Raw genomic sequence first — 23699 nt, forward strand, 5'->3', positions numbered from 1 at the left:
TTCTTTATCAATTTCTACCTTTGATTTTGAGTTTTATTTATTTATTATTTATTTTTTTCTATATAATTTCTATGAAGATGTCATTCTTTCACAATTCAGGTAACAAGTTTGCAATACTAGCTTGAATTGAATCAAAGTGATTTTTTTTTCTTTTTATTTTTCATTTTCTCTTCATACTTTAATATTAAAGTCTATAACTCAAGTCAGATTTTTTCTTTCTTTTAAAAACACACTAACAACTTTACAGTTAAGCCTCATTTATTTTAAAGTTTTTTTTTTAAAAAAATATTTATCTATCTATTTTACTTTAAATTATTATTATTATTATTATTATTATAATAGTTTTGATATATTGATATTAAAAATAAATTTTAAAAAATAAAAAATATATTAGTTTAATGTATTCCTTAACCAAAAAAAAAATTAAAAAACATTCTTTGAAAAACAAGCAAAACAGTTTTTAGGTTTTTAGAGTCAAAGATGACCAGCATAACCATTGCTTACTTTAGAAGGCCATTAAATGGCAACCGCCAAACCATACGAACATACAAGACATTGCAAAACACAACCATGGTTTTATTGTTGTTGTTGTTGAAATAAGTGCAGTGTATAGAACAACATTTATACATAATATCATCAGCATTACTGTAGCTGTTAACAACACGACTTGCAGAGATTCAATTCAAATTATTAGTCTTAATTAGCACTGGCTGTCAACGGCAGATCCATTAATCTGTGTCTGGTAGTATGAATGCGAATCATGAGCTAACGTCTGCGATTGGAAATGAAATATGGAGGGTCACTTCATTTACCAAAATAAATAAATAAACCATCAGAAAACACGATGAAGAATGTCACCATACCTGTTCTTGTGAACGGAAGTACATGAAAGGGGTGTAGTGGAGGAAATTTGAGACCCTGGAGGTATATATATCAGCATACCTGCAATTAAAATTATGCAGACCATTTTCAACAACATTGAAAAGTGAGAAAAGTTAGAATGCAGAAAATATATGGAGGACTTTGAAGTGGAGGTGTGTACTTCTCAATTTGTCTCATTAAGTGGCTTTTATCCCACAGACCTGCACGTGAAAGAAATCCCCACCTGTTGCAAAATGAGAATTCTTTGTTCAAGCATGTCTTAACAGGAATCAAAGAAAACTGGCTCATAATTTTCACATGATGGCTACCTAGGAGTAGGAGGAGGAGGAGGAGGAGGATGCTCATTGATAGACAAACTTACCAAGGATATCCAAGATGCAACCTAACCAATGGTCTTGTGAGTGGGCAGATAAGTGGTGGTTCTACAATTCAACCATCCATGCCAGTCTTACCTTTTATTGAAAAGCTCTCCATCTGCTTCTAGCATTGGAGCAATTTTCTCATCTAGTCTTTGCATAACAATTAATAGCTTTTTCATGCTTTCTGTGAGTTCTTGATCATCCATGTTAGTTGCAGCAAGGGTCTGAAAGTACACAAAATGAAGCAAGATAAGTCAGCCAATGATCAGCGGTTCCTTTCAACTTGTTCAGTCAAAAAACCTCCACTCAAACTAAAATTGCTTCTTAGAGCCACCAGCTACATTAGGGATTAGGGTGTTCTGCAGGTGCGGTCTAGTACACTAAATCGTTCATGCAAGCAATTGATAAGTTCATTTGCACTGGATTGCAAGGAACTAAAGGTAACATGCAGATACATTAGGGATTTAGGGTACTCTGCAGGTGCGACCTCGTACAATATAATCATTCAAGCAAGCATTTGATAAGTTCATTTGCACTGGATTGCAAGGAACTGAAGGTCATGTGCAGATAACACTGTCTAAGGCATTTGTCACGACCCGAATCCTGGATCCATGACCGGCACATAAACAAGGTTCCAAACCTAAACGAACCCAAACTTACATACAATCCTTTAAACAACTCAATCAGAGTTTAACGCAGCATTAACAACAAACTAACTTCATAATGTAATTTCATTGTCTTAATACAAGAGTTAATATAATTTATAGTTTTGGAGCACTAACTTGACATAAAAAGAAGGTACAAATTACAACCAAAAAACAGGTTCGGAAGGGTCAACAAAAGTAACCTGCTATCAAGCTATAAGCCTGAAAAGAATAATAATGAGAGAGTGAGTTCAACAACTCAATGAGTAGATAATGTTCAATATACACACACACGAGGTAATATAACAATGAGAATATATATACAATTATGGCTTTAGGTTCTTATATAAAGGTTTCTCAAATAGACCATAACAAGAAGATCATATGGTAAAGTTCGTCAGAAAATCAAAATGCAATGAGCATGAGGCTCCGTACTGTGGGATGATCAGTCCCTGACCAACTAGGATTCAGATACGATATGCACAAAAACTAACACTACCCTGTTAGCATGGGTATTCTGACTGACATACCATAGCTTCATAATCATAATCAAACAAACATATTCATATCTTAAAGCTCAACTCATGACATCAATCAAATGAGTAGCTATCAATTCAAAAGTCAATTCAAAATATATACTGTGATGTTTTGTATTAAAAGGAATAGAAAAAGGCAACAAAGCCCTTGGTGACTTAAAGAGTGAGTAAAATTGAATAAGGGGTATTATGGTAATTGAATAAAACTTGATAAATATAAAAAAAAAAAAAAAGAAAAAGAAAAAGGGATCTGATTTTGAGAGAAAGAAAGTTGCGGGAGAGAAAGGGAAAGAGAAAGAAGAAGAAAAGAAAGGAGAGAAGGATAAGGAAGGAGAAGAGAAGTAGAGGAAATAAGTTTAAAAGGTAAGATTTATGGTTTGAAGTGTATAATATGTTATTTAAGCTTTAAATTTTGATTTTGATTAATTTTAGAGTTTTGAAGTTTGTGTTTTGAGTTTATTGATGAATTAATTTGAAGGTTAGGGGTTGATTGTTGTGGGTAATTGATTATTAAATTGAATTTGAGAGATTGTAGATAAAAATGATGATTTTGAGTTATGGTTGAATTGAATGATGAAGTTGAGTTATAAATCTGGAACTAACAGTAGGTGATCTGTTGAAATTCTGGGTTTGAGGTTGAAGATGACAAAAATTCAGTTTGGTCCCTCAAATTGTGAAAATTATAGTTTAGTTCCCGAACTTTGGAAAATTACAAATTGGTCCCTGAAGCACATTCCGAGATTTTGAACAAAATAACATATGAATTATGGAAAGAATGACTGTATAGATAAGAGAATTTAACACTTTCAATTTGGTCCTCCAATTTGACAAAAATTACCATTTGACTCTAAAAATTTGGTAAAATTCCAGAATGGTCCTTGGAGCATAATGATATATCCTGGACAGAATTGAGGATTAATTATGGTCAGAATTTCAGTATATTCATGAATTTATGATAAATTTCAGTTTGGTCCTCCAATTAGAAAAAAATTACAATTTGACCCTAAAAGTATAATAAATTCCAGATTAGTCCCTAGCTGTAATATTAGCTTTTTCAGATTATTTTGATGAATAATTAAGGGTTACTTAGTGAATTATTACCGATTTTATTAGTTATTTTATTATGGATTAGATTTCGGGAAAACCGTTGAATTTTGGGTTTTTAAGAAAATTAACTAGTTAGTTCAAAAACATTTAGGGTTACAGAATACACCCTTAGTTAAGTGTATTAAATAGGTTAAATGTTATTTTGAGTCATTCTTGAATATATCTCTTTGTATTCAGATAATTCCTGATATTCTACTGGCAGAATGTCGTAGGAATTTTCTTCGGTGTCTGCTTTTGGCTTCTGTTTGCTTTTTAAGTCAGGTGAGTGGATAATTTTCCATATGCATGAGAAATATTATAAATATTTGATTTGTTAATATGAATTGGATCATGCTTCTTGATAATATATATATATATATATATATATATATATATATATATGTTGATTATTATCCTTATGATAAAAGCATGATCAATTATTGAATCTGAATTCTTGATATGAACCAGTATATATTTTGAATTGACTTCTGAATTGATAGCTCCTCATTTGATTGATGTCATGAGTTGAGCTTTAAGATATGAATATGTTTGTTTAATTATGATTATGAACCTATGGTATGTCAGTCAGAATACTCATGCTAACAGGGTAGTGTTAGTCTTTGTGCACATCGTATCTGAATCCTAGTTGGTCGGGGGAGTCACCAACCTGTCTGGACTGATCATCTCACAGTACAGAGCCTTATGCTCATTGCATTTTGATTTTCTAACGAACTTTACCATATGATCTTCTTGTTATGGCCTATTTGAGAAACCTCCTATAATAACCTAGAGCCATAATTGTATATATATTCTCATTGTTGTATTACCTCGTGTGTGTATATTGATTATTATATACTCACTGAGTTGTTGAACTCACCCTCTCATTATTATTCTTTTCAGGCTTATAGCTTGATAGCAGGTTACTTTTGTTGAACCTTCCGAACCTGCTTTTTGGTTGTAATTTGTACCTTCCTTTTATGTCAAGTTAGTGCTCCAAAACTATGAATTATATTAATTCTTGTATTAAGACAATTAAATTATATTATGAAGTTAGTTTGTTGTTAATGCTGCGTTAAACTCTGATTGAGTTCTTGAAAGGATAGGATTGTATGTAAGTTTGGGTTCGTATAGGTTTGGAACCTTGGAAGGGAACCTTGCCTATGTGCTGGTCATGGATCTGGGAATCGGGTCGTGACAAACTAGTTATTTTTCTAAAAACCAAAAAATCTAACGATTTTCTCGAAATTTAATCCATAATAAAAACAACTAATAAAATTGGTAATAATTCACTTAATAACCCTTAATTATTCATCAAACTAATCTGCAAAAGCTAATATTACAGCTATGGATTAATCTGAAATTTTTTCATATTTTTAGGGCCAAATTGTAATTTTCATCTAATGGAGGACCAAACTAAATTTTATCATAAATCAATGAATATACTGAAATTCTGACCTTAATTAATCCTCAATTCTATCCAGGATGTATCATTATGCTCCAGGGACCATTCTGGAATTTTACCAAATTTTTTAGGGTCAAATTGTATTTTTTTGTCAAATTAGAGGACTAAATTGAAAGTGTTAAATTCTCTTATCTATACAGTAATTCCATCCATAATTCATATGTTATTCTGTTCAGAATCTCGGAATATGCTCCAGGGACCAATTTGTAATTTTCCAAAGTTTGGGGACTAAACTGTAATTTTCACAATTTGAGGGACCAAACTGAATTTTCGTCATCTTCAACCTCAAACCCAGAATTTTTCACAGATTACCTACTGTTATCCCCTGATTTCTAACACAAATTCACCATTAAAACAAAACCATAACTCAAAATCATCATTTTTATCTACAATCTCTCAAATTCAATTTAATAATTAATTACCCACAACAATTAACCCCTAATCTTCAAATTAATTCATCAATAAACTCAAAACACAAATTTCAAAACTCTAAAATTAATCAAAACCGAAATTTAAAGTTTAAATAACATATTATACACTTCAAACCATAAATCTTACCTTTTAAACTTATTTCATCTACTTCTCTTCTCCTTCCTTTATCCTTCTCTCCTTTCTTTTCTTCTTCTTTCTCTTTCCCTTTCTCTCCCGCAACTCTCTTTCTCTCAAAATCAGATACCTCTTTCTTTTTCTTTTCTTTTTTTTCTTTCTTCTTTTTATATTTATCAAGTTTTATTCAATTACAATAATACCCCTTATTCAATTATACTTACTTCTAAACCACCAAGGACTTGGTTGCCTTTTTCTAAATTTTTTTTAATTCAAAACATTACAGCATTACAGGTACAAGAATCTATATGCAGCACATATAAACTGAAACATGCTTAAAAAAGTACGAGAGCAATATTTTAAGCAAGGAATCATGCTCACTTGAGCAGGACGTCCTGTATTTCGCCTTTGCAAAGCTAGCCGAAGTTGATTAAAGAGATCCCCTACCACCTCCTTTTGATTAATTAGCTCAATCAGTGTGGCCCGATGACCCCTACTATGAATCAGAGCATTATGCTGCAGATCCAGAATTCAATACAACAAAAAGGAAACACTTATCAGTATTGGATCAATCAGGGATATCAGAAATGCCAAAGATTCTCGGTTCTTAAAACAAAAACTATACAAGTGACATGATACATTACTTGTGGCTCAACCCCGGAAAAAGCTGCTTTTACTGATTTTAAAAATAGTTTCATTACCATTTTTTAGTCAATCTATAATTTCTGTACAAGAAAATCTCAACTCCAACCTCTTCTTCCAGCTCTTGACAAATCAATGCTGTTCGCCATAGTTGGTGGACTTTTGATTGACTCACATCAGTGTAAATATGATCACCTACATATAATATTTCGTCCCCATGGATATCTAAGGAGTTTTCCACCATCTGAGCACTCCCACCTGAGTACAATCCACCTGTGGAAGAAAATAACAAACTTATAAAATTGTTGATCAAGGGCCATTGAACTGTGCAATAATACAAGTCTTGTTGTCGGTTCATGGCACAAGAACAATTAGTTCTTACAAAAATAACGATGGACAGGACAATTTCTAGACTTCCTGTCCAACAATGATGTATTTGCAGCAAAAAAATTCTGGACTTCCCCTAAGCTGTCCGGCATCAATTAATGATAGCTGTTGAAATCCATAGGCACAAGATCCTGCTTATAATCAATATTTGGCCGTATTTGCAGCAAAATCACAGGCATATGTGTTTGTGCACACCACAGGATCCGAACACAATTATGGAATATCTGTTCATCCAACAAAAATATACCATACAGAATGCACTGGGATAGTGATAAAACAAGGACATGAACAAAGCATAAACCACCTTTGCAAGCTTTGAAGCATGGGCGCATTAAACCCTCGCCAGTCACCACCTCATACAACGGGCGAGACATTTGAAAGAATTCTGGCTTTCTTGCAGATATTATCACCTACATAAGTAGAGAATAACAAGAAATCATAATTAACAAGTGACCCAAGGTTTCATCAAAGTGTAGAAGATCCATATCTTGAACATAAAATCAAACAAGAAAACGATTTAGTGTTGTGAGTAAACAATTCGAGAAGTCTACGCCTAGGACTGGTATGGTAAAAGGGAAAGGAAGGTGGTGAGAATCTTTCAATTTTGGTCATGCCAATGATACTTATACTATGTTGTTAGGAAGAAAGAAAGTCTAGTACAAGTTACTCCTTAAACTTTAAGGAGCCTTCTGTTAAGAGAATTAGAAGAGAGCAGTCACTTGCCATGAAGTAAGGCTGACAAATAAGGCATACTCACTATGTCAAACAGATCTCGCCAGCCCATATCATTTGGTAGGGATCTGTTAAATGAATGCTTCATCATTTTGTCCGTGTAATGATAATCAGAGTTTGTAATGAGTAGAAGCTTTTTACCAGCCTGTCACACAAAAATCTCAGAACCCAGTACAAGATCATAATAATGTTGTGCTTAATCAAAGATGGCGAGTTCAAAGAAATACCTCCTTTTGATCTAACAGTGCTAAAGGTAATTCTGGGTCAGGCTCCACAAACAATTCAGGTTTTGACATTATCTCACTCTGTATAAATGCCATCAATCAGCACAATGTTTGTGGACCAAAATACCAAAAGCAATGGAAAATGAATTCCCATTAAAATATTTACCTTAAGCTGACCCTCTACATGTGCCCGAAATAGAGCCTTTCCAACAGCCTGAAAATCATGTCAAGTATGAAAAAAAAGTACGCAAATACCTAATGACACTTTAGTTGTTGCAATTGATAATCTACAAAACATGCCTTGTAAAGTCCTTTATAGTCAGGTGGGCATATTTCGGCTGATATAGCTCCTTCATCATATCTAACAACCATCTGGAAGTGGAATCAGACAAGGCTACCAAAGATTAACATGCTGTCGCAAGCAAATGAAATGTTGCATGCAGTGAATTAGAAGGTTCATAAAAGACAATGAAAGTGACAGTAACAATAACGGAGGTAGAACTAGTGGGACCCCCTTCGAAAAGAGAAACTGCATTTTGGCCTTTCTTGACATAATGCTCTAGCTCTCGAAGTGATGACATGATAAATATACAAAATCACAAAAGAACAAGGATTAATCGAACAGTCTCATGGTTTATATAGTTTGCTAAAAATTTAAAAATTAGTTATAGAAACCATAGAAGGGCACATTTTACCCTATGCTCCATGTTCAGGGGCTACTTTTTTTGGGGCATCAATTAATGATGAAATTTATGGAATACAATAAGATTTCTGGTCAAACACCAGCCCTGTCAGTCAGCTGGAAATTCATAATTCCATACAGCTTTCCTCTAACACAACAGGGTGTGTGACGCACCAGAGTACATTATGTCTGTGCTTGAAGAATTCTCACCACTAAAATTTAAGAAATTGCGGTCTAACTAATTCATCTTGGATGGCTAATTGTTTTGTGCTCTCTACTCCTTTCGTTTCCTTTCCTGTTACACCAATGTTTAAGTTATTAATCAAAGATAAATTGAAAGTTCAAAAAGTTTCTCATTTTCTGCATGAATTTCCAACTATTTTTATTAAAAGTTTGGCAGTTCTTTAAAATGTGGGTTGAAAATTAGAAACCATTGTCACATACTCATGCAAGCTTGCTTTAAATGTCAGTATACATGCTAAATGAAAAACCTTGCCAACTAAATTATATGATTGTTTACCTAGTCAAGAGAAAGAAAAACCAACAGAAATAGTTGGAAGCAGAAAGATCCATCAGAATAGAAAGAACAAATTATTTGCCACAAAACATCTCAATGGCATGTAAACGAAAAGAATTATAGTTTGGCAAAAATTTCTATGGATTGAAACAGCCCACCTGCATGTATGCCACAGCTTCCGAAACAGAGAACAGTGTGTTTAAGAACACCCATCGATTCTCCTTCCGCAGATCAACCAGTTCCCTCCCATACATCTCACTTCCATGAATAGAAAGTTAAGCACCACTATGGAAAATATTACACCGGTGTTTTCCAGTTATACCAAATCAAATAAAAAATGTTGAAGAAGCTAAATCATAGGTCAAGCAGACTGCAGTGCAGGCTATATATGCACCATCAAATAGCAATGTTCAACTACGTACAGGGATAAAAGGGGCTCAAAAAAAGCTTATTTCGCCGTCCTATATGTTAGCAGGAGGTGTGTGATTAGAAGAGAACATTATACTCTGTAGGTGAAGAATGGGAAGTTGAATCCATCATTGCAATATAACAAACACCTTGGATGCCATCAAGAGGATTGTCAATAATCAAAATGAAGAGGTTTAAAGTTCAAAGCACACCTGACATCTTGAGTAGACAACATTCTGGTGCCATGCATTGCCCTTTTTACATAACCAAATCGATCCGCTTTAACTAGGTTGCCTTTCTCTTTGTCTATAACAAGACCTCTAATTACCAAGTCTGGATCAAATGCAAGCCCATCAACTGGAAAACCCATGCTTCGTAAATTTCCCAAGCAATAATCATAAGCCCGCCCTTCCCAGGCCTGCAGTAGTATAAATAAATACACACCAGTAGAACTCAAATGATCAAATCCATATAATACTACGAGTCTAACTAAACAAGTAGAATTGATAGAATTTTATTTCATTGATGCTCTAATCATGGATAGATGTTGAGAGAAGAAGTGATGTTCACCTTCACATTGTAATGTATCAAAGTGTAGTCCATGTCATATCCAATGGCACTAATTGACCTCAGATTTAAAGTACGGCTGCAAAATATACCTCGGGATGAATTCCTTGCTGAAGAGGGACTCTGAAAAACATCTGATGATATCACAACAACGAACCTTAACAAGAGAAACTCGAAAGTTGGTAGACATCCAGGACAGGAATGGAAGAGCATTGAAGTTCACATATTGAAACCGCAAAGCGCTGTTCTCAATTAGATTGAGAAACCACATGTAAATACATTTCAGTAATGCAGAAGGGGTTAATACAAATAAATAAATCAAAATCGAAGATTGAGCACAAGAAGCAGCAAACAAAAATGTGAAAACAGTAATAAAGAGAAACTTGAGGATAAATTATGATCATTTCATTGGAAAAGCAACAGAATATAAGAGGGTAGCGAAAGAAGGGTTACCGAAATGCCCAAGTCATTAAGCAAATCCTCAGCTTCCTCTGCCTCCTTCATAGCAACCTCCTCAATTGGACCTTGTAAAGTTGCCGGACCATCCATTCCTGCATGGAATGAACACGAAAAGTGCAACGCTTTAACTAACCAAGTCAAAAAAAAAAAAAAAATTTCCACTAGAAACACGCAATCAGACATTGTTTGCGGACAACAATTCCTACATGGGAATTTGCAAAAGAGAGAGATTTACCAAAAGTGTCAAGATGGTCAAAGTTAAGATTCAAATCCCCTTTAGTGCTCTGTCCTAAATAATCAAACTCGTAATTAGTTGAGGGTGTGACAGAGAAGATTTGGTCTCCAACACTGCAACGGCACACCACCATCATCCGAGCTCTTTTAGTGGTATTTGCAAACATGGGTCTGACAAAAAGAGGAGAATTGGACAATGGAGCACCACAACGGGTGTCTCTCTGCTGCGCCAACCAGAATTTGGCCAAAACCTCCGCCGTCACAGACATGATAGGCTAAGATAGTAGTTGCTTCACTTGCTCTAACAATTGTTACTCCGAGTAGATTGGTCTCAAAATCCTAAGCACATGGTAAAAAATGAATTTCTCCAAGTAGATTTACTTTTTGAGAGATGAAAAATATAAAACCCTTTGCATAACTGGTAGGGCAGTGGGAATCATTGAACATTATCCATTACCTTCTCTAAAACCCAATCTTATCTTTTCAGATTTTATCCGAATCCGACCTGAAATTAAATTATCTATAAATTTAGATTCAACAATACTCATCAATCCATTAGATTCCATTGAAATCATCATTGAACAATACTCATTTAGATTGATATCCATTAAATTCCATTGAAATCATCATTCCAAGTTAAAAGAAAATAAGCTACAAAACTACAGAATACATAACATTTTTAGGGTTTAAAAATTAAAATTTTGAGGGAAAAACTTCGGTTTTAATCTTTAACTTCATATATATATATATATATATATATATATATATATATATATATATATATATATATATTATCCCTAGATCTACAAAAACAAATATTTTTCTTGTTTGATTTTTTTATTTAATAAAAATTGAAAGCAAGCAAAACAAATCAAATTTAGACCATTTGGAATAAAAATAAAAATACATTTCTTTAATTAAAACCTATTTATCTTATCAATACGCTAAATATTTTTGGAAATTTTTACTAAAATATTAATTTCTTAAACAATATCTTATCATGTTCCTAAGATATATATATATAAAAAATAGAATAATACATTATTCGTATATTGTCGTGGGGAATATTTTGATGGTGTTATTAAACTCGAGTCCGCCCCAAAAGTTAATTTAGAGACCTTTTAATTTGTTCCCTTACCTACTTTAGATTCCAAATTAAATTAAGTAGAGTTGATCTGATGTTATATAATTAACTTAATATGTCCAAACACGATCCCCTTGACACGATTTAAACTTGGTTTGATTGGAAAAAAATTCAACACAATATTAGCTTTTTTCTAATAAATATTAACACAATAACCTTTTAGATTAACCTTAATCAATCTGTCAATTTAATTATAAATCTAATTAAATTTAATAACTTTATTTATATAATCTATTTTTATTTAATTATATAATTATAAAATAGATACATGGATAAAAACAACAATATAAAAATTGTGCCCTTTCCTTTCCTACATATATTTTTAATTAACTTATTTTAATAAATTTTAATTGAAATTATAGGAAAATAAAATAAAAGCTAGACGCTTAGGCCTGTTAAGCCACGACTTTAATTGAGATTATAGGGGAAAAAACACATGAAGGCCAGACGCTTAGGCCTGGCTAAGCCAGACGTATCGTCCATAAATTTCCTAAAACTTTACGTCTTATCTATCTATTGATTATTAAATATCAAACCTCTATTGTCAAAATGTTTGAGAATTATTCATTATTTTTTCATAAGGTTGCGTGAAGAATCATTGTTTTTTATAACCATGATTATATTTTATATAAAAACAAAAACTATAATTGTTCTTTGAGGATGTGTGAAAAATAAAACCATAATTATTTAGAATAAAAAATGATATTAAATCAGTTTTTATTAAAAATAAATAAAAAAAATTTTATATAAAAATACTGAAACTAATTCAAACCGACCAGTTTTAGTTTGGTTCAGTTTAGATTTTTTAGGACAAAAACCAGTTCTAAACCGGTTTGGTTCGGTTTTTTTCGGTTTGATTCGGTTTTTTTTTTTTTTGTTTAGATTTGGTTCTATTGTTTGGTTTTTTTTTTTTTTTTCAATTTTCTGAATTTAATCCATTTTTTTGATTTTTTTTACTACCAAAATAATAATAATAATAATAATAATAATAATAATAATAATAATAATAATAAAAGATGACATCATGTGCAGCCCAGGAGCTTTTTTTAAAAAAAATATGCGTGCAACACACGTCGTCCAGATTGCATCGTCCACCTAAAAATTGCAGGCTGCAGCACTACAATTTCTAGCATCGCCGTTGATAATTTTCACTGACCAATTTGTCATGGAAAAACCAGGAGGTCATAATGGTCATTGTTCTTTTCCCCTCCTCACTCAATTCTAGAATTATCCTTTTTTAAAATCTTGTCAAAATCTCTGGTAATCTAACAAATATATCATTTTCTTTTAATTTGTTTATTTTATTGGATTCGTATGATGATAAACTGCTTATTCAAATGATAATTAAACTTATTTGAAAAACCTCTCTGCAAGTTTCAAGACTTTCATGCTACTACACATACATGGTTTTGTAACCCCCCATTAAATCCATTTAGTTAGTGTCTTAAAATACAAGAAACATATACTTATGGAAGACAAAAACATGTTTCGTTGAAAAAATAAATATGAAAACATAATTATCAAATACTAATTAAAAAATGAATAATTCTGTTTATCTTATTTAAAAAAGATAACTTATTGGCACAAAGATCATATTTTTATTTGCTAGAAGGTGGGTAGATGACAACTCTTTTTTTCATCGTTTTTCAACGAGTTTTTCTTTCTTTCTAATCTAGAGATTAAAAAATAAATAAAATAAAATCTTGGATTGAAAACAAAATTCCTAAAAATGCAGGGCTGAAATGAATGAAATGCAAAAATAGATGAACTAGAAAGCATTTCTTTCCCGAATTTGAGATTGCCCATGTTTTTTCAAGTCTTATAATTTGATCCTTTATCTTTCAATCTATATTTCTTCCACAATTTCAACCCATATCTCATGAAATTAGGTTTTTAGTTTATTAGTTAATTAGCCTGAGGCATTAATTGTCAGTTAGCTAACTTGATTATCTCAACTTATTAAAGCACTCAAGATTCCACTTCTTAACTTGTAGCTTATTTCAATAATATTGAAAATGCACCCTCCCATGTAACCAAATCGTATATTAATTAAGTATTAGGTATAATTATCAAGCTAAAAGGTGGGTGCGTAGGTATGTAGGTGGGTGCGTGTTCAGAGTTGACAATTTATAAAAAAAAAGAAGGGGAAACACTTGGATTACAATTTACAGTGTTGTTTTTTGTTTTTTTGATCTTTTTTTTTTTTTTTTTAATTCAGTTTTTATGTGGACTTAGAGTTAATAATTTATTTTAATTTATCTTTTATATAATTATCGCAGTATCAAAAAAATATCCTAACATCGAGTTGTTATATATAAAAAAATCTTAATATAGTTGTATAGTCTATTTTTTAAAAAGAAATTAGTTAAATAAAAATTGATTTAGAAATAAAGCTAGATTATCAAACTTTATGGAGTCAATGACTTGATTTGCGAGTTTAACGAGGTAACCCTAGTTGCCTCGGTTCACGGGTTTGGCAGGGAACCTCTTTTTTTTTTTTTTTTTTTCTAATTGAACTTGATTATGTGATCATTTTTTTTATCATATAGTTAAAAAATAGTTTCTAAAAAAAAGTATGTTTAACTTTTAGAAAGTCCATAGGCTTGTTGACGAGTTTAATTTTTTTTTTATTATTTTTTTTTTAAAAAATTTAACAGTTAAGCCAGACCCAATAGCATTAGATCGGGTAGCCAAGACCCGATAACATTGGGTCGGGTTGTCAATCCATACCCAATAGCCTTGGATTTACTTTAGTGGCTAGACCCAACAACTTTGGAAAGAAAAGAAAACGTTTCTCTTGGTGCTTCAGTGTCGTTCACAGTACAAACACTCTATATAAAGTGTGTGGTTCATAGTGAAATAAATCTATGTACACAATACCTACATAGTGTTTTTACAAGGCGTTTTAAAGAATAGAACTAGAAACGTGACCTGCGCTATGCTGCGGGTCAATTTTTTTTTACATAAAAAATATCAAAAAAACAATTAAAATCTAAGAGTGTTATATCTTTCTGCAAAGCTATACCTAAGAGTATTGGGTGTGTCTGTTACGCCTGACCCAAAAGTTATATTTATACTATTAATAATATTATTAAACTTGCATGACCCAAATTTAAATGAGTTTGGTTGCAACATCAAACCCAGAGCCTTAGATATGGGTCTGGCTACAAGGTTGTGCTATAAAAATGTGATAATTAAAAAGGAAAAAAAATTAATAGTACAAAATAAATTTTTTTAAAAAAAAAGATTAATTGAAAAAAAAAATATGTAAAGCAAAGTATTATTCCGATAAATAATGTTTTGCAAGGAGGGGTATAATAAAATCCCCTCATGAGATCATAATAATCTAATGAACAGTAAACAAAACAAATCATAAAGTTTAATTCTTAATCAAATTGATATTAAAAGATAAAATTCAAAGAAAAAAACTACTTAAGAAAAAGAAAAAAAAAATCTGAATCAACTGGTTTAACCCATCAAACCTGGAATTCATGTCATGAAATTGGAAGAAAAATTGTTGATGCCTTTTAATTATAGTTAATTACAATATTTAAAGATGAAATTGGAAGAAAAAAAAACCAATGGAAAAAAAGAAAAAAAATCTGAATTAACTGGGTTAACCCTTTAAACCAGGTTAACCAGTCAAACCTGGAATTCATGTCATGAAAGTTTGATAATTGAATAGGAAAAAACATTTACGAGTTAACCCACTAAACTCGGGATTCGTGTTATGAAAGTTTGATAACTAAATAGAAAACAAAATTACCATTAACAAACTAAATCAAACGAAAAACTAGAAAAAAAATAATTTGAGTTAACCCGTCAAACCTGAAATCTGTGTCATAAAAGTTTGATAACTAAATAGAAAAAAAATTTAACATTAACAAACTAATTTAAACAAAAAAAAAATCCATTAAAAAATAAATAAAAAAAAAACTATCTAGCCTTTTCACTGTGGGTTAATTATAATATTAAAAGATAAAATTGAAAAAAAAAACTAATAAAGAAAAAAAAATTGAATCAATTTGATTAACCTATCAAATCAGATTAACCCGTTAAATTTAAGATTCTTGTCAAGAGTGTGATAATTAAATAAAAAAATTAATATTAATAAATTTAAAAAAAAAAACAGTTTTTTTAAAAAAAAAAACAGCTCACTCTTTTTACTGTAGACTCCACTTTGGAGTCTACAGTGAAAGACTGAGCCGTATATGTTATAATTATAATAATAAAAAAAAAAAAAGGACGGACGGCCAGTAAGAAATCCGTATAAACAATAGAAACAGATTCTTCTTCTAATTCTGTTGTACGAAAAGACAAAAATATTGCCGATGCGGGAATGTTTTTGGCTAAACCTTTGCCAGGTTCTCTTTATCCTTTTCTGAAATACTCAGTGAGCTTCTTCAGGCACATGCTCCCCATATCTATGGCTTCAATCTTCAGGCACACGCTCCCCATTTATATGGCTTCAGAACCCGGCAACTCTCTCCATGTGTTACCCATTAACTTGAAGACATTATCAAGAGTGAGTTTGCCATTTAATACTGATGAGTGTTTCTTTCTTCCTTTTTTTTTTATTTTTTAATGTCCTAATCCAAGGTTCTAAATTGGCTTCTAGGTTATTGCAAATGAGGCTACAGAGAGAGTTGAACTGCAAATTTATTGCGTAACTCCATGGTAATTAAAATTAAGAATTCATTATATATGCTGTATCTTTTGATGATGATGGGACGCAACAATGCTATTGGCCGCATAGACATTAAAAATATGCTAATTCGTTGAATAATCCCAGATTCGAATCTGCTGGCCTCATCGCTGCCGTATCTCTTCCCTCACTGGCCATGTCTTCTTGACTAATTAATTCTTTTCTTATTATCATTAATTTGCTCTTGTATTTTATCTAGCTCCTGCATGTGCAGTGCTACATTGATCATATATATATAAGTATATAATGTGAGGGCATCAACTACTATGCATGTGCTATGATCAATGTATAGGACAATGATAAGAACAATTTCCAAACCAGTCTTTTTCTTTATACAGATAGATAAATATAGTGTTTCGGGTGAGGTTGTAGGAAGATCGCAATCAATATATATATATATATATATATATATATATATATATATATATATATCATGCGGTCCCCCAGGTAACTAGCTATCATCTTTTCGAATGTAGTCGGAAGCATTTAGACAAAATATGGAGCAAGCTGGAATAGAATGGCTAGTGACACAGGATGTGATCGAATTCTGATATTACACTTTGAATATATTTATTACTCGTAAAACTTAAAATGATTCCCTCAATCTTGAAAACCTAGCGAGCTAAAATTCAACCATATAGTCTCAGACCTGGCATATATATTCTGATAGAGCCCATGTTGCTTATAAAGTGGAGTCAGTGAAGGATGGCATATATGGGGTTGATTCATATAACCGCATTTTTTAATTTCCACGTGGACTGTGGCAACCTGACCTGGTCTTGACTGTTGTTTTCTCTTCTCTTACCTGGGTTTGCCTCTTGGTTCCGTTTGAAAACCTTTCCTCATAGTTGTCCTCGAATCTTTTGGCAGGTGAGGTTCTCTGGCATTAGAATCAGCTTGGTTCCATTCTATTTTACCGCTCTCATAATACCTGTCTGCTTGAGCTTTAAGCAGTGACAACTTTCACAGAATTTCCCTTTCTGACATTTAGGATTTAAGCAGCTGCAGCGTTTTGTTTCCAAATCAAAATAATTTATTTTCCATAAATTCAATAGTGCTTCGGAAGATATAGGCTTCCAGAAAATAAAGATTTGTCAGGCATTGTTGGAATGAATTCATCTTTTAGCTCTTATCAAGAATTTGGCAATTGAGGCACTTGATATTGTTTCTCTTGCAGCTCTAATCCGACCATAAAGGTTCTTCAAAGCACCCCGTGTCAACTATAGCAAAGAATCATTGGAGACAACATGGCTGATGAAAATGGTTTGCTAGGAGATAGAAAGTTTGAGCAGGCTGCAGCAACAACGAGCCATTCAGAAATTGTGGAGTCAGAGATCCAAGCCGCAGAAAAGAATGATAACGAACAAGAATCAGAAAAGAGCAAGGAGAAAAAGGAAAGCACTAATGTAGTGCCATATTACAAGCTTTTCTCCTTTGCTGACCCCACAGATTATCTATTAATGTTTGTCGGCACCATTGCTGCAATTGGAAATGGAACCTGCATGCCCATCATGACGATACTATTTGGACAAGTAGTAAATGCGTTTGGAAGTACTAGTAACAACATTGAAGAAGTGACTCATGAAGTTTCCCAGGTATAGAAACTATATTCTGCTAACAACACAATTCATCCATATCGATGCATCATCTGATACATATGAAATTGCAGTATATATTTATGTTCTTTAACTTGACCTTACTTCCACACTAACATTCTGCAACCTGAGGGTGAGTATTCTGTGTAGAAAATTTTGTTCCAAGGTAGATTAACCACTACTTGTGATTTGGACTGGTTGGATTTTCAAGGAACTTGCTCTCGCTAATACTATTTGCATTTACCTATTGCTTGGTAATACTACCCAACTTTACCTATTGCCTGGTAATCTCCTCAAGGAAGATGATCGCTATGTATTCCTATCCTGTTATGGAACCCATTATTAGCTGTAACTCAATCCGTATATTCCATATCCTCAGGTAGCTCTGAAGTTTGTTTACTTGGGACTTGGTGCCATGGTTGCAGCATTCCTTCGTAAGTCCACATTATTATTCACCAGTCATGGCTCCATCCTTAAAAAAGTTGTTAGAGGCTTAGAGCTAAATTGAGAACTGAAATACCTGAGTTTGATTTGTATCAGAGGTATCTTGTTGGATGGTCACCGGGGAGAGACAGGCTGTGCGAATAAGAAATTTGTACTTGGGAGCCATTCTCAGGCAAGAAATCGGCTTCTTCGATAACGAAACTAACACAGGAGAAATTATTGGGAGGATGTCGGGTGACACTATTCTCATTCAAGATGCCATGGGTGAGAAGGTATGGACATATATTTTCTTAGAAATATGCTAGAAATAGAATCTGATGTATCATCTTACTTGTTAATTTTTGTTGCAGGTGGGAAAGTTCTTGCAGCTATTTACAACATTCACTGCTGGTTTTGTCATAGCCTTTAGTAAGGGATGGAAACTTACTCTTGTCATGGCATCTTCCATCCCCCTTCTTGTCCTATCTGGTGCCGTCATGGCCATTACTGTGTCAAAGATGGCATCCCGTGGGCAAACTGCTTATTCACATGCAGCAAATGTCGTGGACCAGTCAATTGGTTCCATCAGAACGGTATGCGCAATTGGATAAGAAATAGTTTCTTTGCCGCTTCATTTCAGAACCACGGTCATGATGGCCATTTCCAACGCAGGTTGTATCATTTACAGGGGAGAAGCAAGCTGTGGTTCAATACAACAAGTCTTTGACCGAAGCTGTCAAAACTGGAGTGCAAGAGGGCTTGGCTATAGGAGTCGGTTTTGGTGTGGTTACACTTATTGTATTCTCCACTTACGCTTTGGCTGTATGGTACGGTGCTAAAATGATTCTGAATGATGGATATAATGGAGGAGATGTTGTAAATGTAAATTTTGCAGTGTTGACCGGCTCCATGTAAGTTTCAGTCTGCATCTTTTTCATTTTTCTGAAAGATCGATCTCTCATGAGTTGTGTTAAGAACATTTTACTTTATTTCTTAAATCATTTTGATTTTTTTGTTTGTCAGGTCTCTAGGACAGTCATCTTCTTGCTTAAGTGCATTTTCTGCTGGGCGAGCTGCAGCGTTTAAGTTGTTCGAGGTAATTGATAGAAAGTCACAAATAGATTCTTACAACAGCAACGGACGGACACTAGATGATATTCAGGGAGATATAGAACTTAAGGATATTCATTTCAGTTATCCAGCAAGACCTGATGAGCGAATATTCAATGGCTTCTCTCTCGCAATACCTCCCGGTACATCTGCAGCTTTGGTTGGAAAGAGTGGAAGTGGGAAATCTACAGTTATTGGTTTGATTGAGAGGTTCTACGACCCGCACGCCGGCGAAGTTCTAATAGACGGCGTTAACCTCAAAGAGTTCCAGCTCAAATGGATTAGACAGAAAATAAGCCTGGTCAGCCAAGAACCTGTGTTGTTTGCTTGTAGCATTAAAGATAATATTGCCTATGGGAAGGATGGTGCAACTAGTGAAGAAATCAAAACTGCTGCTGAACTTGCCAATGCTGCCAAGTTCATAGATAAACTTCCTCAGGTTTAAATAGAGATGCAATTAAAATTTGTTTTCTTTTATTTGGATTTTTTATTCCAAGAAAGCTTTTAAGTTAATATAATATCAGTGGAACCATTGTGTGTGGCTTTCAGACTTTATAAGACAACAAACCTGGGTGCTTAGGTGATTTGTCATTGTTAACTAACGAGAGTAGATGCTTTCAGGGACTTGACACGATGGTTGGGGAGAATGGCACTCAGCTATCTGGCGGCCAAAAACAGAGAATTGCTATTGCTAGAGCAATTCTAAAAGATCCAAGAATACTCCTTCTAGATGAAGCCACAAGTGCTCTTGATACAGAATCTGAAAGAATTGTGCAAGAGGCATTAGACAGGATTATGATCAACCGAACCACAGTTGTTGTAGCTCATCGCTTGAGTACAGTAAGGAATGCTGATGCAATTGCCGTTCTTCACCACGGGAAAATTGTTGAAAAAGGTACTGCTTTTGCTCGCATTGCTCTCTCTTAATTGGTTACCAAATTTGATTAATGTATAATGTAATGGAAAACAAATTGTTCTTGATTATTTCACCTTTTGATTAATAAGTATTCCTTATTTTAGAATGACAAAAAAGTGTTCCCCTCCCTCTCTGTCTCTCACACTCATAGATTACTGCATCCTGATTCACATTAACTGACCAGGTTCCCACAAGGAGCTGACCAAAGATCCTGAGGGAGCATATTATCAGCTTATAAGATTGCAGGAAATGAGGACAGCAAAAAACAATGATGTTCTAAATAATCCAGATGGGCCAGAAAGCTTAGCAGACTCTGATAGACATTCAAGTAAACGCTCATCTTTCCCACGATCAATAAGTCGAGGCTCATCCCTTGGACACAGTAGTCGTCACTCATTCTCAGCTGCATTTGGTGTGCCCACTGGAATTGATCTTCCAGATACAGCAACAGCAGAACCCTATATTCTTGATTCAGAGCCATCCGAACCACTTCCAGAAGTCCCACTTTTTCGCCTAGCCTATCTTAACAAACCAGAGATCCCAGTGTTAATGCTAGCTGCATTGGCTGCAATAGTGGCTGGTGCAATATTACCTGTTTTCGGAATACTAGTCTCTTCTATGATCAAGACATTTTTTGAGCCACCAGATAAACTCAAAAAGGATTCAGCATTTTGGGCATTAATGTTCGTTGGTATCGGCGTGATATCTTTAATTGTTCAGCCCGTAAAGCACTATCTTTTTGCAGTGGCTGGTTGTAAATTGATAAAAAGGATTCGATCAATGTGCTTTGAGAAAGTGATTTATATGGAAGTAGGCTGGTTTGATCAACCTGAACATTCAAGTGGTGCAATTGGTGCAAGACTTTCCGCAGATGCAGCTATGGTGAAAGGTCTGGTTGGAGACGCACTTGGTATGCTAGTTCAAAATCTTGGAACTGCAGTTGTTGCTTTGTTTATCGCCTTTCAAGCATGTTGGCAACTGGCTTTCATCATGCTTGCCTTGCTACCTCTTCTAGGACTTAATGGATTTATTCAACAAAAATTCATGAAAGGTTTCAGCGCAGATGCAAAGGTTAGTCAATCTGTAAGATTATTCTACATATCATGCAAATAGACACGCAATATCAGTAATTAAGATTAGATGGTTACAGAAAATGTACGAGGAAGCAAGTCAAGTTGCAAATGATGCAGTGCGGAATATTAGAACAGTTGCATCTTTCTGTTCTGAAGCGAAAGTGACCGGACTGTACCAACAGGCTTGTTTAGGTCCATTGAAGACAGGCATGAGGCAAGGGTTGGTAAGTGGGATAGGATTTGGACTATCTTTCCTCTTTCTCTACGCAGTCTATGCTACCTGTTTCTATGCTGGATCCCGTCTTGTCAATTCTCGCGACACAACATTTTCTGAGGTTTTTCGCGTAAGTCTCTTCTCTGCCCTGACAGGATTTACAAGTTTCCGTTTCCAACGTTCACTAACTGAGCACATGAAAAGTAAATGATTCCTTAAAGTTACCAGTTATAAGCTATCTACTTCTTGTTGGTTTGCAGGTATTTTTTGCTCTCACTATGGCATCATATGGTATTTCTCAAACAAGTTCCCTCGGTCCTGATATCATGAAAGCAAAGGCTGCTGCAGCTTCTATATTTGCAATTCTAGACCGAAACTCAAAAATAGACTCTACTGATGATTCTGGGACAGCAATAGAAAATTTTAAAGGGGATATGGAGTTTCAACATGTCAGTTTCAAATACCCCACAAGACCTGATGTCCAAATTTTCAGAGATCTATGCTTAAAAATCCGTTCTGGCAAGGTAACTCTATGTCAGTTTCCTTCAATGTTTTTCATTGCAGTCATTTCTAGACCAAGCGTGCGCTGTTAAGACTAGAACCAGAACTACACATGGTACCATAATCTCTTCTGTATCTAATTGTATAAATTTCATTTTCCAGACAGTTGCTCTAGTTGGAGAAAGTGGCAGTGGGAAATCAACAGTGATCTCATTGTTGCAGAGATTTTATGATCCTGATTCAGGTTACATAACATTAGACGGAGTTGAAATCCAGAAGCTACAAATCAAGTGGTTAAGACAGCGAATGGGCCTAGTCAGCCAGGAGCCTTTGTTGTTTGACGACACTATCCGAGCCAACATTGCATATGGAAAGGAAGGAATCGCTACGGAGGCAGAGATTTTAGCTGCGTCAGAATCGGCAAATGCCAACAAGTTCATCAGTAGCTTACAACAGGTTCGTAAGTAGACTTGTCATAATAAGCTTTTGTCAGCATTTTTAAAGCTGCTAATTGATTGGCTGCATTTCCAAGGAAAGATTAGTTCAAATTACTTACCATATGATGTCAACTGGAATAATAACAATCATGATCATAAATGCTTGTGGGAGTGATTGTTTTCGGAAAACATTGCAGGGTTACGATACTATTGTAGGTGACCGAGGCACCCAATTATCAGGTGGACAGAAGCAACGAGTGGCAATAGCTCGTGCGATCATAAAGGCTCCGAAAATATTACTGCTAGATGAAGCAACCAGTGCCCTGGATGCAGAATCTGAACGAGTAGTTCAAGATGCACTGGAGAAAGTTATGGTGAATAGAACCACTGTGATCGTAGCCCATCGGTTATCCACGATCAAGAACGCTGATGTTATAGCAGTGGTCAAGAATGGTGTGATTGCAGAGCAGGGAAGGCATGACACTTTGATGAGTATCAAGGATGGTGTCTACGCTTCCTTGGTATCATTACATACAAGTGCTTCATCGTCCTGAATCAAGCATTGGAGGCCTCTGTATCATATATGCGTGCATGGTTTGGAAGTAGTACTATATATTTCCTGCAGGGTATGATGAGAGTGGAGGATTCGATCTATGTGTAATATTATCTTTTCACCATAAATTAAAGAGTGATTCTGTGTATTGCTGCGATTAATATCCATTGATTTCTTCAAGTCACGAGGTCACCATAAATTAAAGAGTAATTCAGGGTATGATAATGTTATTTCTTTGTTTTTTTGTTCTTAGAGAAACACTTTTTAAAGTTTTTATTGCCTTTTCATGTTTCAATCCCTTTCTTTCCTTTCTTTCTTCTTCAATCTCTCTCCCATGTTCTTTATCATACCCACTGAGTTTTTTCCCTCAAGAATTTTATGAGGTTATTAAGCGAAGACTTCATCGTTCTTAGCTCTAGTAAGTGACAAATAGTCTTTTTTTTTTTTTTCCTCTCTCTTTACCTTTGTGAGTTTTTAGTTTTTTTATAGGGTTAATTACCTTTGCCACCCTCTATTTTGAGTGTGAGTATACTTTTGAAAACGTTGCACTTCTCAACTCTTTTTTTTTTTTTGTGATTGCACTTTTAACCGTTCATTAAAAATATTAGTTGATTATTAGAAATTGAGTTGATTTTTGGTCAAATTGTTATAAAATAATCAA

The 23699-nt window shown here is 34.0% G+C and overlaps 2 protein-coding genes across 11 annotated transcripts; one reads left to right on the top strand and one right to left on the bottom strand.

The window, feature by feature from the left end:
• Positions 1–519: 519 nt before the first annotated feature.
• Positions 520–11059, bottom strand: LOC118057341 (uncharacterized). Of its 7 annotated transcripts, none has more exons than XM_035069886.2 (17): positions 10825–11049; positions 10369–10706; positions 10128–10225; positions 9678–9797; positions 9320–9525; positions 8858–8957; positions 7801–7872; positions 7667–7714; positions 7504–7581; positions 7302–7421; positions 6849–6954; positions 6267–6430; positions 5897–6031; positions 1335–1465; positions 1043–1105; positions 864–942; positions 520–772 (listed from the first exon to the last, which is right to left on the bottom strand). In XM_035069886.2, the coding sequence occupies exons 2-17, from the start codon at positions 10634–10636 to the stop codon at positions 701–703; spliced, it is 1860 nt and encodes a 619-aa protein (XP_034925777.1). In that variant the 5' UTR covers positions 10637–10706; positions 10825–11049; the 3' UTR covers positions 520–700. The 7 variants fall into 7 exon arrangements, 4 of the variants coding, with proteins under 4 accessions (XP_034925777.1, XP_034925779.1, XP_073268199.1 ...); XM_035069888.2 differs by lacking the exon at positions 10825–11049 and adding an exon at positions 9832–9916 and having other exon boundaries at positions 9678–9753; positions 10369–10413; XM_073412098.1 differs by lacking the exon at positions 10825–11049 and having other exon boundaries at positions 9678–9916; positions 10369–10413.
• A 4735-nt stretch (positions 11060–15794) lies between these two features.
• LOC118057342 (ABC transporter B family member 4) lies at positions 15795–23272 on the top strand. 4 transcript variants are annotated; one of them, XM_035069890.2, is made up of 14 exons: positions 15795–16036; positions 16130–16188; positions 17394–17811; positions 18191–18245; positions 18352–18527; positions 18606–18827; positions 18907–19145; positions 19258–19783; positions 19966–20239; positions 20445–21331; positions 21411–21677; positions 21808–22071; positions 22211–22504; positions 22683–23272. In XM_035069890.2, exons 3-14 carry the CDS (start codon positions 17464–17466, stop codon positions 23037–23039), a joined length of 3909 nt encoding a protein of 1302 aa, XP_034925781.1. In that variant the 5' UTR covers positions 15795–16036; positions 16130–16188; positions 17394–17463; the 3' UTR covers positions 23040–23272. The 4 variants fall into 4 exon arrangements, with proteins under 4 accessions (XP_034925781.1, XP_034925780.1, XP_034925782.1 ...); XM_035069889.2 differs by lacking the exons at positions 15795–16036; positions 16130–16188 and adding an exon at positions 16660–17086; XM_035069891.2 differs by lacking the exons at positions 15795–16036; positions 16130–16188; positions 17394–17811 and adding an exon at positions 17827–18095.
• Positions 23273–23699: the final 427 nt, after the last annotated feature.

This window comes from Populus alba, chromosome 10 (assembly GCF_005239225.2).
Source record: "Populus alba chromosome 10, ASM523922v2, whole genome shotgun sequence".
Taxonomy (NCBI): Eukaryota; Viridiplantae; Streptophyta; class Magnoliopsida; order Malpighiales; family Salicaceae; genus Populus; species Populus alba.